General features: G+C 38.8%; 1 protein-coding gene across 3 annotated transcripts in view; it reads left to right on the plus strand.

Moving 5' to 3' along the window:
- ARHGAP6 (Rho GTPase activating protein 6) overlaps positions 1–17436 on the plus strand; it is a 546871-nt gene that overhangs the window by 512723 nt on the left and 16712 nt on the right. For all 3 annotated transcript variants that reach the window (XM_011950883.1, XM_011950884.1, XM_011950885.1), the window contains exons 9-10: positions 1878–2057; positions 14620–14717. In XM_011950883.1, coding sequence (XP_011806273.1) covers positions 1878–2057; positions 14620–14717 — 278 coding nt within the window. The remainder of the gene's footprint in view (positions 1–1877; positions 2058–14619; positions 14718–17436) is intronic.

Genomic DNA, 17436 nt, shown 5'->3' on the forward strand with positions numbered 1-17436 from the left:
AATGTCTTTTCAAGGGTATTTTTTGTACCATTGCTTATAATAACAAAATTCAAGACGACATCAATGCCTATCAGTTGATTGTGGTTAAAACACATCATGGTTTATTCATGCAGTGGGATTCTAGGGGCCAGTGAAGACTGAAGACAGGATTTTTTGTAGTGGAAAGATTATTGTAACATACTGTTAAGAGACAGTAAGCAAATTACAAAATAATATATGGATGTGATCCCAGTTTTAAAGAAGAAAATATCAGGTATACATGTATATATGTGCACAGGAAGGCATTGGAATAGCTGATTCTTGGCAGTGGTGAAATTATGGGCATTTTTTTTTCCTTTTGCTTACCTGTACTTTCTAATTATTAATATATTGAATATGAGTAATTTTTTATACTTCAAGCTAAAAAATAGTTCCCTTCCTTCACCCTGTACTCCCCTTTAGCTCCTCCTATATTTCTTCTTCCTCCTTCTCTGTGATATCTTTTGAAGAAAGTGTCTACATTCACTGTTTCCACTTCTGCAACTGTGGCTCATTCCTGCCACACCACTGACATGACTCTTAGCTGGGACATCAGAACCATCAGAGAGTCCATTCTGGAGGGAAGGGTCACATCTCGATGACCCTCTGCCACAGTTGATAACTCACTTGAAACACCCCTGTCATTTCTTCTTGGACAGAGGTTTCTTTTTTTCTAACTTCTCAACCATTCTTGGCCTCCTTCATCAGCTGCTCCTTAAGGGTGCTGGAGTCTCCAGGAACCCCTTGTCAGCCCTTCATGTTCCTCACTTAACTGTCCTTCCATTTTTTCATTTGTTTAAACACAAGATCCTTACCCTCTGCATTATCCTCCTCACCCTTCACCCCCTCCATAACTCTGGAAGCTGCTCTTCATCCCTACTTCTTCCTTCCTAGTTCAGATACTAGCTGCTGTGGCCTAGACTGTTGTGGTATGTCCCAGGTAGTCCTACTTTCTTGCATCCCCCATCCCCTGTTCCATAGATTGCTCTTCCTGAAATGCAGATTCCATTTCTGTTCTACTCTGTTCAGAATCCTCTTGCCCTTAGATCACAATTTGAATTCCTTGGTCTGACACACGAAGATCATCTCACCTGGCCCTTGCCTGTCTTTCCTGCAGAACTCCCTACCACACTGAGCTTCCTGGGGCTCCATGACATATTTTAGATGTTTCTGTCTTTGCATGTGTGGTGCTTTCTCCATTGTAAAATTACCCGCTACCCAAGATTCTTTGCTTTTCAGCCTGGCAAACTCTATTCTTCTTTTGAGAGTTTGTGCAAATGCTTCTGCCTCTGTGGTAGTGACCCTGGGGCCTTCGGAGTTGAGAGCTTTGTACTTTGTACTCATTACCTGTAAATGATAGGTTTATTTCCTCCCTAGAATGAGAGCCCTTTAAAATAAGGACTGTGTTGTAATCATGGTTGAAAAAGTTTTAAAATAATTAAAATATATGAAAAATGCCCAGCCTCTGATAGGTGCTGAGTGGATGGATCAGTGGTGAGATTATGGATTGATGAATGAAGGGATGGATGGAGAAATGGATAGATGGATGGATGGGTGTCAATATTTCTTAAGTACAAACAGGATGGAAATTTTATATAGTACCCATTTTACAATAAACGACTTAGAGTTGCAAATTTTTACTCAATATGCTATTGAGATGATCATTGAACTATGAGCTTCAATCCAAGATACGAAAGCAAAAGGAAAATGATGGTGCCCTCCATGGATTCTAATAGAGATGATGGTATCCTTGAAGGATTAAAAAAAAATGGAGAGTAAAAGGTTCCATTGATTATTGAATCACCCAGTATTTTGAAGGGCAAACATAACAACAGTCCTTGTGTTCTGTTCTCTCATAGGTCACTGGGAATAAAATGACATCTCTAAACTTAGCCACCATATTTGGACCCAACCTGCTGCACAAGCAGAAGTCATCAGACAAAGAATTCTCGGTCCAGAGTTCAGCCCGGGCTGAGGAGAGCACGGCCATCATTGCTGTGGTGCAAAAGATGATTGAAAATTATGAAGCCCTGTTCATGGTAGGTGGCCCTTTTGTGGCAGGACATCGTAGCAAACTGCCTATTGGTTGCCTCTGGAGGCAGGATGAAATTCTAACAGACCACCCTCTGGGTTGCAGTGCTGCTCACTGAATTCATTGAAAGTCAGGCAGTTTCAGCAGGAGTAGAAATTTGCACAACTATGATGTCATTTCGAGTTTGTGATTCCATGTTTAAACAAACATACCAAATTATAATTTTCATTTTGTTGTCCTCTAAACCATGATCACATTTTGGAGTCATTTAATTATAAAGCAGTGTCCTTGCTCAAGATGTTAATAAAACCCTTCTTTATGGAATTCTGTGTCCCTCATGAATTCATATATTCATAAGCATCCTCAGTGGTTTCACCTCCTCCAAGGTCAATCTTGACATTTTACCTCCTACCTGAAGCTTCACCTGTCCTTCGTCATTCCCCTGCCACTTCTCTGTCTCCTAAACTCCATTACTGTCCTTACTGATGTTTATCTTACCCAACATTGTGTATAGTTGTTTATGACCATTTCCCCTAGTAGAGTATAAATGCATTTAAAACAAGGACTGTACCCTTGTTATCTCCTCTCCATATCCTCTGTACACTTTTGGAAAGCCCTCCATCTGGCAGGCACTCAATAAATATTTTTTTGATTTGTATTGAATTACCAGTTCCTGTTTTCCTTCATCAAACTGCATTGCTTGCTACAACTTCCCTTGAAACGTTAAAACAAATGCCAACTCTCTTCTATTTCTGTTCACCACTAATATTGCATGTCAGAATTTACAGGAACCTTCTTCATGTTTTTTCTCCCATTTCTCTTGTCAATTTGCAAACGCTGTAAAGTCTGCCTTTTCCACTAGAGCCTTTTGTGGCTCCTTCAACCAAGAATTCTAGTTACCTCTTTTAAATTTCTTTAGTAATTTGTCTATACTTATCAAGTGCTTTGCATTAGATCTGTGTCCATACTTGTCTTATACCAATTGTTTTTTGTAAATTTGAGACCCAGTAGTTTAGAATATTTGCCCTCTGTGTCTTACCTACATGATTGTAACGAAGTAATTCAATACTCATTAAACATCAACTCTAGCTTTAGAAATGGGAAAAACAAAAAGATGATATAATTCTCAGGGTGGTGACCAGAATCATTTGATATGTGAAAGTATTGTGAAAACTGTAGCAGTTTATGCAAGTGTTAATTAATAATTATATTAGTTGGGTAACACGTGCTGCCTCAAATCTCAGTACTTTAACACAGAAATAAATATCACTCTGACATAAAGTTTAATCAGGTGTTAGGTGGACAACCTTCCAGGTGGTGATTTAGGAATCCCAGCTCCTTGTATTTCGAGGCTCTGACATTTTATAGGGTTTTACAGGCAACCCCAGAAAGGTCATCCATCTTGTCCACTCAAATTTCATTGGCCAGAACTTATGCACAAGCCACACTTAACTTCAAGGGAGGCTTGGAAATGCATCCTGGTTGGATGCCCAGGAGGAAGAGCAAATGAAAAGTTCACTAAGGTAGAAGGACATCTCGCTCTTGTTTGTGTCTTTGAAGCATTGCCCCTGGGTTGCACATGCTAAGCTCTCAAAAAATGTTGAATTAATAATTGACTCTATATAAAATTTACACTTCAGCCTAAATCCTCATAACTAACTACATATTTGGATGAATCAAATATCGGAACTTTTCAACATTTTCATCAAGTTTAAGTCACATATCATCTTGCCAAGTAGTCTTGGCATTACTTCATGTTCTCTGGATTTATTTTTAACAAAATACTTCTCATCAAATTTAATTCTATTATCTAAGCAAAATTCTCCTTTATATGAAACCACATATCATCGAGCATTTCTTTTCAACTCAGATACCAACAAAACTTTTCCTGGCTTCTTTGAAAATACAGCTGCTGCCATTTTAATTGTGCCATCCCTTTTCTTTCCATTTCCTGCCACCCGAATTACTAACAACAGTATAAAAACATCGGTATTCTACCTTTTCCAACTTTTCCCAAATCTGATCTTTGTTTACCATTCTCTGTAGGGATTGATGTCGACATTCTCTCACATTTTTGGTCTCCAGTTACAATCTTTACTTCTCATAGGGCCTTTCCTGGTCACCTTGTCTAAAATGCACCTCCACCCCTCATCGCACACATACACACACACACACATCATCACTCCCTATTTCCTTTCCCTGCTTTTTCCCCTTAGCACTCACCACTGTTAACACTGGTTTTACAAATTTCTCGTTTTATGTTCCCTGCTCCCTAGGAATGTAAACTACATGACAGGATGATTTTTTGGGTCCATTTCTATCTGTAGTACTTTCTTTACTGCATTACCCCTATGCCTGGGACATGGTAGGAACACAATAAATATTGGTTGAATTAATGAATGACTCAATGGTTGTTCTGTGACATATGATTTCCATATTACCGAGCCTTACTCCTTATACGTATGAAAAGATTTGGGCATGGAGAAATTAAGGATACCCTTCTTGGAGTAAGTTAACCATTAATATAATCATTCTTGATCTCTTTAGAAGGATTATAGTAATCATATATTCAGAAAAATAACAGTGGAGTGGGAGGAAAAGGGACACAAATATCTCAAGCCTTGGTCTATGAAAAGAAACTGACTCTGGAACCAAAAAATTTACTGTCGTCCTGTCCCTGTTATATATTGGCTACATGACCTCATCTTCTTCTGTTTCTATTTCTTTAGTTATCAAATACTAGATTTGAATGAATAATAGCTAAGATCCCTTCTGGTTCTAAAATCTGCATGGTTCTGTGCCCTAGCACCGACTTCCCTTCCTTCCTTTTTTAAAGCACAGAAGAAAATTAATCTCATCACATTTTGGATTCTCTTGGCATATTTGGCAGTTCAGAAACTAGCTGGCTACACCAAGGCTGGTGGTTGGTCAGCAAAGCTGATCTGCATGGGTGGACACAAATGTAATCGTGTATATAGCTATTTTGTTTTGTTTTGTTTGGCTTTTTAAAGAAGTTTTCAGAATTATTATAATTCCAAACAAAGAAAGATGAAGCTAGTCAGGGCCTGATGGTTAAAAGTAGTTAGTTGTTGTGCAGTTTCACAGTCCTTGGGTTTAGGAGCTCGGAAAGGGAGGTGTCACTTCTATTAGCATTAGAAAGGGAGACTTGTTAGGAAAGGTAGCTGTGAGCTTGTCCTGGAAGGCAGAACAGACCTGGAGGCAGTGATTCCATAAAGTAACTGGTGGAAGGGCTATAGAAGCTCACAGAGGCCTGGCAGGGACCCAAAATTTGTTCTGAGTGTTCTAACGTCCTTCATTTCCTGATGCTGAGACTGCCTCTTCCAAGTGGCCACTCTCTGAGTTAATGGAAAAGGGCAGAAAGAACTTGGCTTCGTCCTGTAATACAGAAGAGGCACCTAGATGCAGAGGTTGACACACAATTTAAGAGTCTGGCTAGGACAGTCTTTTGCATTGGTTGTTTGCTTTTCAGGTACTGGTTTGGAAATCCTTGAGCTGGAAATAGATCATAATAGCAGATATCATGACCACAGGTATCAAAATACGAAGGCAGTAGATTATAATGGTGGTTCTCAAACTTGAGTGTGCAGCAGAGTTGCAAGGAAACTTAGACATTCAGATTCCTAGGATGCACTCCAGAGAGTCAGATTGAGCAGCACTGGGATGGGGCCCAGAAATCTGTACTTTCTAGTGAAGATCTCCATAGAGTTCTGGGAGTTTCCTAACCACACCTTTGGAAACCATATCTTGGGAAACACTGGTATGGTAGAAAGACCATGTGCATTGGAATGAGCTACCAAAATTCAAATCCCTGCTCAGCCACTTATTTGGTATGTAATCTTGGGCCCCCACAGTTAATTTCCCTAGCCAAAAGATGAAACAACGTGACCTAATTTACAGGATTGTTATAAGAATTAGAAATGACATTTTAAGGCACCTAGAACAGAATTAACATACACTAGGCATTAAAAAAAGATTTCTGCTATTATTATTACATTAAGGTGATAAGGTGCCTGCTCTATCAAAGCATGTTTGGGTGTTTTCTTGGAAATCAAGCCCACTCTGCCCACTGTGTATAATGCTGTGACCTGATCCCACACATACACACTCCTAGGCCCTTACTCTGCTCTTCTTTTTATTCCATAGCATTTGTTACCTTTTAACCCACTATATAATTTACTTATTTTTATGCTTATTGAAACCTAATAAAATACAAACCTGATAAAGGCAGAGATTCTTGTTTGTTCTGTTCACTGACATTCACAACAGCTAGAAAGTACATAGCAGAAGATGGGTGCTCAGTAATTATTTGTTGAATAAATACTGCAATTCTGTATTACTAGAAAAAAAATGTATTTTTGATGTTTGGATTTTGTCCAGTGTCCATACTGCTTACATTCCCGTACCTTTAAGTCATGACCCTCCACTTCTGATATCAACAACTATTGAAAAACTGGCTAACATAAAATGATACTCTGTGGGAGCACTGGAAATCAAGGATAAGAATCATGAATATCTGGACAAAGTCATTGGTATTATCCTAACCAGAAAGTTCTCACTGACTAAATCATTGATACATGAATTGTTCTGAGAGTTGTTGCTTCTGTAACTAATATTGGGAATTCCAGAGAAAACTCATCATTGCTCTTGGGATTAGTAAGAACTTCAGAGCAAATGGAGAAAACTGTCAGCTTCTTCTAAGGGCTGATATTAAACGATTCTTACTAGGTAGGGCTCCTTCTTAGGAGAGGGGCAAGAAAGAGAAGACACCACCCTTGTAAGCTGATGAAAAGTCCGGAGTGCAGTGGAGACGTGGGAAAGCCAGTGTGTTCCCACCCCACTGAGTTGTCAGCCTGAACTGGGGACCAGCTTAGTGCACGTGGGAAATTTCAAATGAGCACTACTGGGAGCAAGGGTCAGAGGCTGTGATGAGGATTCCAAGTCAGAAGCCAAACTTTGCTTTGTGTTCTCTTCATTCCCCGATGCAAATCGCATTTTCTTAAAGCCTCTTTGCACGCCAAGTCAAAGAGTCAAGCATTCATCCAGGTCATCAAGCAAGAAACCACCCCTCCCAGTGTATCCACATAATTATATATGATTTCCATTTCCTTTTCTATGTATCACAAATACCACTGTCTATGTGCCAGGGATGGGCTACTCATTACATACATCATTGGCTTGTTTAAATCTCACTACCATTTCAAGAGGAGTAAGCCAAGTTCGTTTGCCCAAGTGATGCAGTGACTAAATTAATTATTTCTACAGCATGATGCCTCCTCACACAAAAGAAGAGGCACTTTGATGTGGCATCTCAGATATGGAGTCCATTTGTGGGGAAAGAATAAGAAAATATATTTCAGCCAATCTGAAAATGAGGAATGAAGACCTTTAACAGCAGTAATACTGCTGGACTAATAGCACCCCTGATGTTCAGGCCAGCAGATGGCTTCAAGAGCCAGCAAGTGTTCCTGCTATAGCCTGCTCACTTTGGCCATCTGCAAAGACAGAACATGTGTACTGTTGGTGTTTCACAAAGGTGGAAGGAAGCAGAAGTAAATTATTCCTGAACCTTTTCCACTTCCTTTAACCTGTTGCCATGGAGCAAAGACTGCTGATTTCTTTCATCTTTGCTTAAATTATCCTCCAACATCATTCCAGGAGCCCTGGACTCTTCCACTGTATTTGTTCACTAATGTACCTAAATTGCCAAAACATGCTGCCTGGCATGTATCAAGCACTTGAGAAATATTTGCCAATGTAATGCATCTTGACCCTCCTGTGCACCCAGATCCCCTTAAATTATTAAACCACCTGTCACAACAGAGCCACGCCAAAGGTTCTAAGCTGGGCCTGTCCTTGTTTGAGCTTTTGCTCCCATAAACAGCCAAAGTGATTTCTTTTAGTGTGTTTGTTAACTACAAAATGCCATCATGATTTCCAGTGATATTTACTTTTGCTGGGTTTTAAATACTAAAGCATCTTTCTTGGTCAAGTGCAAAGTGGTGGATTGGTGTGGACCACCCAGTGACAAGTGCAGTAGGGCTGGGTCCTGGGAATAGCTCTTCGAAAAGCCCTTAATGGTTTACTGTGGTGACTTAGTAAATGGAGAAAACTCATACCATTTTTCTCTCTCAGTGGTTTATGGAATAAACTACCTCATAGCAATCATACCCTAGGCAATAATTCAAGGTTTCATTTTTAATTTGATCGGGTAGATTTTAATTGTGACAGTTTTATTCTTTCATATGTGCAGTGTTTACATTTTTTTCTCTGAAGCTAGAGAGGCCAAAGTTCTTTTGATTATTTTGGAATAGCATTATGCTTTAAAGGAACTCATTAAAATCTAAGGAGCTGAGTCTCCAGATAAACACTACCATAAATGGTACCCTTAGAAAATATCTAGAATTGTTACATGGTTGACTAAAGCCCAGTAGAGATTTTGATGTGAAACAATGAATTATAAATGAAGAATCACTTTGGGCTGGGTTTTGTTTCTTCTTTTTAACATGCAGAATTGCTTGATTTTTTAAAAAATGTAATATGTCTTTCACTACCCTTCTCCTTAGTTCCCATTTTGCTATATACAAAAATTCCAGAAGCAGAAAATGAAAACGTTGTTTAATTATTGAGCTATCTTTTTCAAAAAGTTTGGGAGTTTTTGTATTGATAAGAAAAATAGCTTAAGAACTTAGAAAAATTCTGATGATAATCAGTTGGGAAAGAAAATTTATTTTCCCACTCTAGAAATGAATAGCAAGAAGACTGTGCTGCAGCATGGTATTGGTACCACTGATAAGTAGAGAGAAACATCTAGACAAGGGTAACATAACACATGCAGACCATAATCCTGGGTGATTTTAGATTATTATTATTTTTAGCCATTTCAGTAACATTCACTGCACATCCATTGGGTAGAAATCACCACCCTAGCTTGTATTCTGAAAGAGCATAAAATTGAGCAAGTGACAGTGTGTAAGTGAATGAGTGGGTGAGGGTCATAGAAATGCAGGTAAGAGCTTCCAGAGAGGAAAGAGTAGGAAGGCAAAGTTAGAGGAGGAAAATGAGACATCATTTAGGAAACATTTGACTGGCAAGGAGAACAATAGTCAACTGCAAATGACTTTTGACATCAGCATTTATTATGTGACACTAAATATAGGGGGGCACAGTTTCAGCAGCTCGGTAGCACTTTGCTCTCTCTACTCTGCCATCTTCAGCTGCAAAATGGCTACAGTTGATAACAGCATCTCTTCCAGCCATCATTGCATTAATTAATGAAGAGATGATGTTTCTTATCATGCACCCATTTTCAATAGGGAAGATAACCTTTTCCAGAAGCTCCTATATGCCCCCTTCAGGTACCAGCATGTGCATACACGATCTTGCCCTAGCTTTGAGGGAGGCTAGCTGACAGAAAACTACAAATTTCTGAGCTTGTTTCAGTTCTGGGTAAACAAATCAGATAATCTCTGCCTTCAGGAAACTTACCTTCTACTGATGTGAATGGTGGGAAGATTCAAGGTCTAGCAAAAGGAACTGGAAGGGGGAGGCTACACAGAGTCTGGCTTCAAGACCATTGCAGTTGAAGGGCCAAGAGGTCATAGGCTGTAACTCTAGAAATTCAGAGGGCAATTGGAAGCAGAGACATAGCAAGAGAAAATCCTATAACTGAGTTACCCAAAAGAAGTGTTAAGTAAAAGATAAGAGAGTGCTTCTCCTCTGAGAGCAAATGGATGACTGTTAATAAAAACTAATAATAATTGCAGAACAAATATTGTCCATCTCCATGTTATCTGCTTTTATTTTTTCAAGTGTTTAACTTATTTCATCTATTTCTAATAAAACATTTTATTACTATATCTCTTTGCAATTGGTAATCTATTTTCAATTTTTTTTGGCACTTTTGATTCCCATAACACCCCTATTAAGGAAAATGAATATGCATATGTTTTCAGATGTGGGAACAGAATCCTAAAGAAGGTGATTGATGTGTCTAAGTAATAATTATAAACAGCAGAGCCCAAACTGGATTTCAGGGGCTGTTGCCTCAGTCAGACTTTTTTACAGCATCCTAATTCCTGAAAAGTTACGCTTAAGTCAGTGGTCTACCTAGATATTTCTTTCTTACTTATTTCAAGCTGCTGTTTCCTATTAGTTTATTCACTTGACTTTTGTTTCTCCATTAAGTACCTAAATTAATAGAGAAACAAATGTTCATCCAATTTAACTGAGCCAGTAGTTTGACATTTTTTTTAAATGTTAGGAAATGAAATGTGCAGTTATAGCCAAAGATTAGAGGAATTATAGGAAAACAGTACTGGGTGCTGTTGTATGAACATTAAAAAATCAGTTGCAGGCATCATTTCAAATTTCTTACCTCATTTTCCCACTGACCCCAATTTTCTGAATCATTCCTTCATGTTTTAAAATGTGGTTTAAACATATAAATTTTGAATCTGCCTTAAATCATTATGTAACAAAATGGATTATACATAAATTAATTAATGAATTATATACACTGTAGTTTTGCATAATACATAGGAAAATACTATTTGCCTTCCTGTAATACATGGACCTAAAATTTTAAACTATATCTTTTTTATGTATTTGTAAATAGTATCTCCAAGCCAAAATGGTACCATGGGCCTTTTTAAAGGAAACTATAGATAGATTTATAACTGTGACCCTTCCTATTTGCATTTGTTACCAAGTAAGAGTCACGTATGCTACATAAAATAGACCTCAATAATTATGATTGGTCGCCTAGTTGAATGAGGAAAACCTCTGAATTGCAAACTAGCTTAACAAAAATCTATGGAAAGTTATTTTTTAAGTAATGATACTTCTGAAACCTATTCTAATAATGCATCCAAGTTGATAATTTATCTTAGACATACTACATACTCTCAAAGAATTAATATTGTCATGGTTGCACCACTCTGAAGGGCTTGCACTCTAATTGTTTATTCTTTAATTAAATCCAAATGGGAATGGATTAGTGCTTGGAGTGAAAATTTTTTATTACATGTCTAAGCCTAGCAAATTTTAAATTAAACTAACTGGATGAAAATGCAAGTACTTTTCCTAATTTGTTTATGGAAGTGTCTTCTAAAAAAGAGATTGGGACATATATTTTTGTCCTATATTATTTTTTGCTTTGCTGTTCATTAAAAAATTATGAGTTCTCTTTCTTCTCATTTTCACCCTGTAGGTGTTACGTTTTAAAAAACTGTTATAATAGCACATGGCTGTTGGATGATGATCTTTGAAAAAAAAAAAACAGTAAAAATGATGTCTTCCTGTTTAATTTATACAGTAAGAGAATAATCTCACCCTTGACCTAAATATCCTGTCATTTCCCTTCTCCCCATTTTCATTCCCAGGCCACTGCAGCTGGTCACAAGGTTTTAAATACCATCTATATGTGTCTCTTAAATGTCTATGTTCAACCTAGACTTCTCCTATGAACTCTGAATCCTTATTGCCAACTATCTACAAGATATCTCCTTCATTTGGATGTCTCGCAGACCTCTAAACATTATCATATCAAAACCACACTCCAAAACTTGACCCCCAACCTTCTCCTCCTGCAGCTTCTCCAAACCAGTCAACAGCAACTCCATCTTTCTAGTTGCCTAGGCCCCAAGCATTGAGGTCATCTTTTCTTCTCCCTCTCCTTCTCTCTCTCTCTCTCCATCCAATAAATTAATGCTATCACCTCTATCCTCACTACATCCATGGTGGAAATATTTCTCATCACCTCACCGTCCTGGTTCAGGACCCATCATCTTATCTGGATAGATCAGCAGCACCTCTCTGCTCTCCTTGCTTTATCTCTGGCTCCATGCATTCTACTCTCAACTCAGCAGCCAGAGTGATGCTGCTTCATGTTAGTCATCTGTTCAAAATCTCCAGTGGATCCCCACCCACTGCAAGTAAGAGCAGAAGTCCTTATCATGATCCATAAGACTTCATGACATCTGGTCCTGGCCCCATGACTCCTTCCTACCACCTGCCTCCTTCCCTACTCTCTTCCAGCCTCACAGGCCTCCTCATCACTCTTGACTCAAGACCTTTATCATTGGCTTTCTTTTCCTTCCTTCTACCTAGAATGATTTTCTCCAACTCCTTCATCAATTTCAGTTTTCTGCTAAAATGTCAGCTTCTCTGGGACTGACAATCCTATTTAAAACTGCATCTTCCCAAGCATTTCTCATTACCCTTCTTTGCCTTGTGTTTCTCTGTGTTTTTCTTGTATGTTTGTTTAATGCCCGTCTTTCCACATTTGTTATCATCTTCATGAAGACAAGAATTCTTGTCTGCTTGGTTTGTAACTGAAATCCCAGCATCCAGTACCTGGCACTCAGGAAACATTCACTCAACATTCATGCAATGAATGAAAGGAAGGGAGGGAAAAGAAGACCTGAGGGAGAAGCACAGTGGTGCTGAAGTAGAGCTTGTGTGGAACAACTGCTAGAGGAGAAGATGGGAAAGACAGATTGAGGAGAGCAAGCAAGTGGATGGCTTCAGCCATGGGAATAAAAAGAGTTTCCAGTAAGTGAGTGTCTTGACCATGGCATTCTGACAACCACGTAGAGAAGAAATGTGATGCACATGTTAAGGAAATAGCACACAAATTTGCAAGCTGTTGTATCAAAGGTTCATCAAGTATGTATTTTTCTCTGCAATGAAAAACTTTAAACTAGCTGAAGTAATTTGAAGGCTCACATAGCTGAACAATCCACAAGCAAATATGGCTTCAGACATAGCTTGTCCCAGGATTCAGATGATATCAAGACATCCCTTTTATCTCTATTTCTTGGTATTGTTTGCTCAATTGTCAGCACAATCAGCTGGCCTCATATGGATACAGGTCCTGTATCCTCTCTTAGAAGTCTCAGGGGAAACTTCCAGGCTTTTCATTGCCTCTAATGGAGTCACATGCCCATTGCTCAGGCAACTATGATGATCTGGGAATGGAATGCTCAATAGACTTAGACTAGGATACACACTTCACCCTTGAGCTAAGGGTTGGGTAGCAGTTGGTTTTCCAGAGGGAACATGGTGTATAACTGTTATAAGAGGAGGGAAATGGAGACTTTTAATGATGAACAGATGACCACTACAAAGGGCTAATGAGGGCTTGAACTTGGGTCACTGTAGTTGAAATGAAAAAGGGAGAAAAGAAGTAACAGAGATGGCGTCTAGTAGGCCTCCTGGCTCTGAATGGAGAGAGGATGCAGAGAAACTTTACTACAATTCTGAGATCTTGAGCTTGTGTGATGAGAAGTTGGCAATGTCATTAATGAAGGTTCACGATGAAGTAGGAGGAACAGACTTATAAGAGACAGAACGCCTTTCCTTGCTTTCTCATCCCTGTTTTTATTAATAAAATTGTTTCCAGATTCTCAGAGCCCAAGAACCATAGAGTTCTGCAAGAGGCAAGAAGCAAAATCTTCCACCAACCACTTATTTTCAAAAGACTTGTCCCTGCAGTTTTAAAAAGTCTTCTCTCTGAGCTCATGTGTGAGAGAATCAGACTGAAATTTTATTTTCTCTCAATAGTTTGAGTTTCCTTTGGTTGAGCTATCAGCTTCTATGGAATAAGAAACCACAAGTCAGAGCTGGGTTCAATCATCTCTTATAGATCATTTCCACACAGATGACTTAGGGTTGTGAGGCCATCTTCTAATGTACTGTAGATGGATTAGGCTTAGAGAAACATGGTGCTCATCTATAGAACTCTACTGAATGCCTAACAAATTACAAAGTGAGAAACTTTTCATCATTGATGGACCTGGTGCAAGAAAGGAGTAAAAGCAGGCACCGAATAACAAAGTGACATATGCAAATGTAGTAGCCAGCAATTTTTTGAGTATTTACCATTGACCAAGTACTGTTTTAAACTCTCAACATATAATAAGTCATTTAATCACCATAGCAATGCTTCGTGGTGACTACTATTGTTATCCCTATTTTACACGTGAGGAAACTGAGATCTAGGAAGATCCTTGTTGATGTACCTTGTCAAGGTTCCCACAGCTAGTGACTGGTGTGGCTAAGATTCAAACCCAAGCAGTCTGGCTCAAGGGCCTGCCTTCTTAATAAACTGATCATATATTCCAGAACTGCCCAATACAGTCATCATTTCTGCCTGCTGTCTTGGCATAATTATAAATGTGAACTCTAGAAAGTGTCCCCATTTGGGCAATAAATTATGGACACTATTTCTCTGAACCATGATATTTTCCTTATTCAAAACCAAGAAAATCTAGCCTGAGCAATAAAGGCATCCAAGTGGTTCAGTTGTATCTCCAGGCATATGAGGGGTGACATTTTGGATTGAATATGACTATTTGGTAATCATCCAGTTGGTCCTAAGAATTAAAGCAGCTGCATGGGTTGGCATAGCTTTGGTTTTAACCAGCATATCACTCTGCTCTCTTGCAACTTTTAAGGCTCTGTTTTATGCTACAGTAAAGTTGTCAATGACCATATTTTGCCTATTTCGGGAATAGTTTTATTTATGCCTCAACATTTGGCTGCTTCAGGTTCCCCCAGATCTCCAGAACGAAGTGCTGATCAGCCTGTTAGAGACCGATCCTGATGTCGTGGACTATTTACTCAGAAGAAAGGCTTCCCAGTCATCGTGAGTATTCCAGTGTTGCATCTTCTAAAGCCTCATTGGAGATTTCTATTTCTATTTCTGAGAAATTGGAAAGGTTCACACAACTACATGCAGGGTGACCTGAAGTGGAATTTTGGCAAGTTTTTGACAATTCTGATCAGTCCATCTAACCAGAAAATGCTTTAGTCCCATCAATCCACTTACCAAATTAGAAACCACATTACAAGATTTTTCTGTTTCATTTTCAGCTTTCTCTAGCCTCTCAGGGTCTTTTTGACTTCATTTACAGGGAAAAAGCACTAAATTACTGGCAAGGGACTATAATGCACGTCAGTGATTCTACTTCTAGAATGCTGATAAGCATGCGTAGGGGCCCTTAAGGCTGTGCCTGGATGCATCTTGCTTGTGCAGCTTTACCAGTGGGATTAACTCATTATCAAACCACAAGACAGACCTTAGCTGAGGCCTAGGTGCCCATTTGAAATTAGAGGTGTGCACCCTCTTAGCTCTCCCATTTTTTATAGCTAGTATTATTTTGATAAAAATGCACATGGGTTTCTACATGCACTTATGTTTGCAATTAGTAAAATGCAAGCCATGCTGCAGGCTATGGCTTGCTGCCATTTTTGCTCCCAAAGGAGGAGTGCAGAGTTTTTGCATTTGTCAGATTTCATGATTACTTCCAATCTTTGCTGCAGAAGCAGAGGGTGTGGGGACGCTGAGCATTTGGCATACCAGTTAAGGGCATAATATAGCATCATTAACCAGGAGTAGTATTACTACCATGACACCAAACCATAAATTTGTGACAGGAAAAGTTTTTGCTATGCTCTTATAAAATTATCACTTTTGTTATACTTTTAATCTACTAAATTTCAGCAATTCTAAGACATGTTTCTCCCATGCCCTATCATCTCTGAAATTGAGACTAATCTTATAACCAATGACAAGCTCCTAACGTAATCCTGTACCTGTAATCCCAGCACTTTGGGAGGCCGAGGTGGGCAGATCGCCTGGGGTCAGGAGTTCGAGACCAACCTGGCCAACATGGCTAAACCCCGTCTCTACTAAAACTACAAAAATTAGCCAGGTGTGGTGACAGGCGCCTGTAATCCCAGCTACTCGTGAGGCTGAGATGGGAGAATCGCTTGAACTCGGGAGGCAGAAGTTGCAGTGAGCCGAGATTGCACCACTGCACTCCAGCCTGGGCGACAGAGTGAGATTCCGTCTCATAATAAATAAATAAATAAACAAACAAACAAACAAATAAATAAAATAATGGCATGTCTTAATTGATGGTGTCTTATAAACAGTAACACATGTTAATGTATTCCTGTATATTGGTGTTGAACTTGATAAATTAATTTTCACTTATGATTATTTCAGATACTTAAAAATTATATTATTTAGAGAAATTGGTGAAAAGGAATTCCATGTTGTTCAACCTCCTTGTTTCCCAGGTCATTACAATGATAGCACAACTAAATTCAGCTTCACTCCATTTCCAGTTTAGCAGGGAAGACCTTTTAATTGGATTATCCTTTCAGATGTACTTTAAAAAATCTATGTCTGGGCCATTCATTATCAGGCCAAATTCTGATTCAAATAGGACCAAATTCTGTTGAAAGTAAGGCCTGAATTCAAGCCCCAAAAGCCATGAGTGAATAAAATTATATTCAAATTGTGTAGATGAGCTAGTATTTTATGGTCTTGCTTTTCAGATCAGAGAATTAGGCTTACACCTAAATTTGTTATAGATTTCTAACCCTCATCAAGGTATAAGTCTTAATTTATATTAACAAATGGCTTTTCTTTTCAGCAGATCACGCACCACCATAATTTTAATAAACTCATTTATTTCCCTCCCTTGTACAGAAAACAGACATGGTGGCATTTCTATTTATAAGCCCCTCATTAAACTGCACTTACAACCTATGGTTGGTAGTGTATGGGAAAGCTACAAACTACACACTTTTGAAGAAAATCACTGATTTTTGCCTGGCCAAATTTCTGCTTTTGTGTGGCATTATTAGATAGATAAATACTATACTTTAAAGAACAGTTGATAGAAGTTATTTTTACATGGTTTTCAAATATGCTCTTTGAATATAAATGCCATGGTAAAAAAGCGAACCTTTCTTTCTCTTCTATTAGGAAAAGGAAGAAGCACACATATTAAGCCCATCCCAAGCTGTACAATTGTCCAGCCCCTTCTGTTCCCTATCCGTAAGAGTAAGAAGTAGAATTGTAAGGTGTAGGTAAGCAGACCCTAGACCAAGATTTTAGGTGAGTGTCAGGGCTTCCAAGAAAAGAAGAGTGAGCCCATAGAAGCTCTGTGTATGTCAGAGACTAGCATTATCAGTGAACAGAAAACACTGGGGGAAGACTTACTTAGGAGAAGAATATGTTTGGCTTTTGTTTGTGTTCCTCTAGGTACAGGACAAGGAACAGCTGAGAAGGCAGAGAATGATGTCATGAAGTAAAAATGCATATGTTAATAAATGAATGTTTACTTTTAGTGATCTTCTGAGGCTTGAGAGTGCTACCTCTCCAGCTGTAGTTGCCTTTTTTTTTTTTTTGAGATCGAGTCTTGCTCTGTCACCCAGGCTGGAGTACAGTGGCACAATCTCAGCTCACTGCAATCCCCACCTCCCGGGTTCAAACAATTCTCCTGCCTCAGCCTCCTAAGTAGCTGGGATTACAGGTGCATGCCACCACACCTGACTATTTTTTGTATTTT

Source organism: Colobus angolensis, unplaced genomic scaffold, assembly GCF_000951035.1.
Source record: "Colobus angolensis palliatus isolate OR3802 unplaced genomic scaffold, Cang.pa_1.0 Scaffold310, whole genome shotgun sequence".
Taxonomy (NCBI): Eukaryota; Metazoa; Chordata; class Mammalia; order Primates; family Cercopithecidae; genus Colobus; species Colobus angolensis.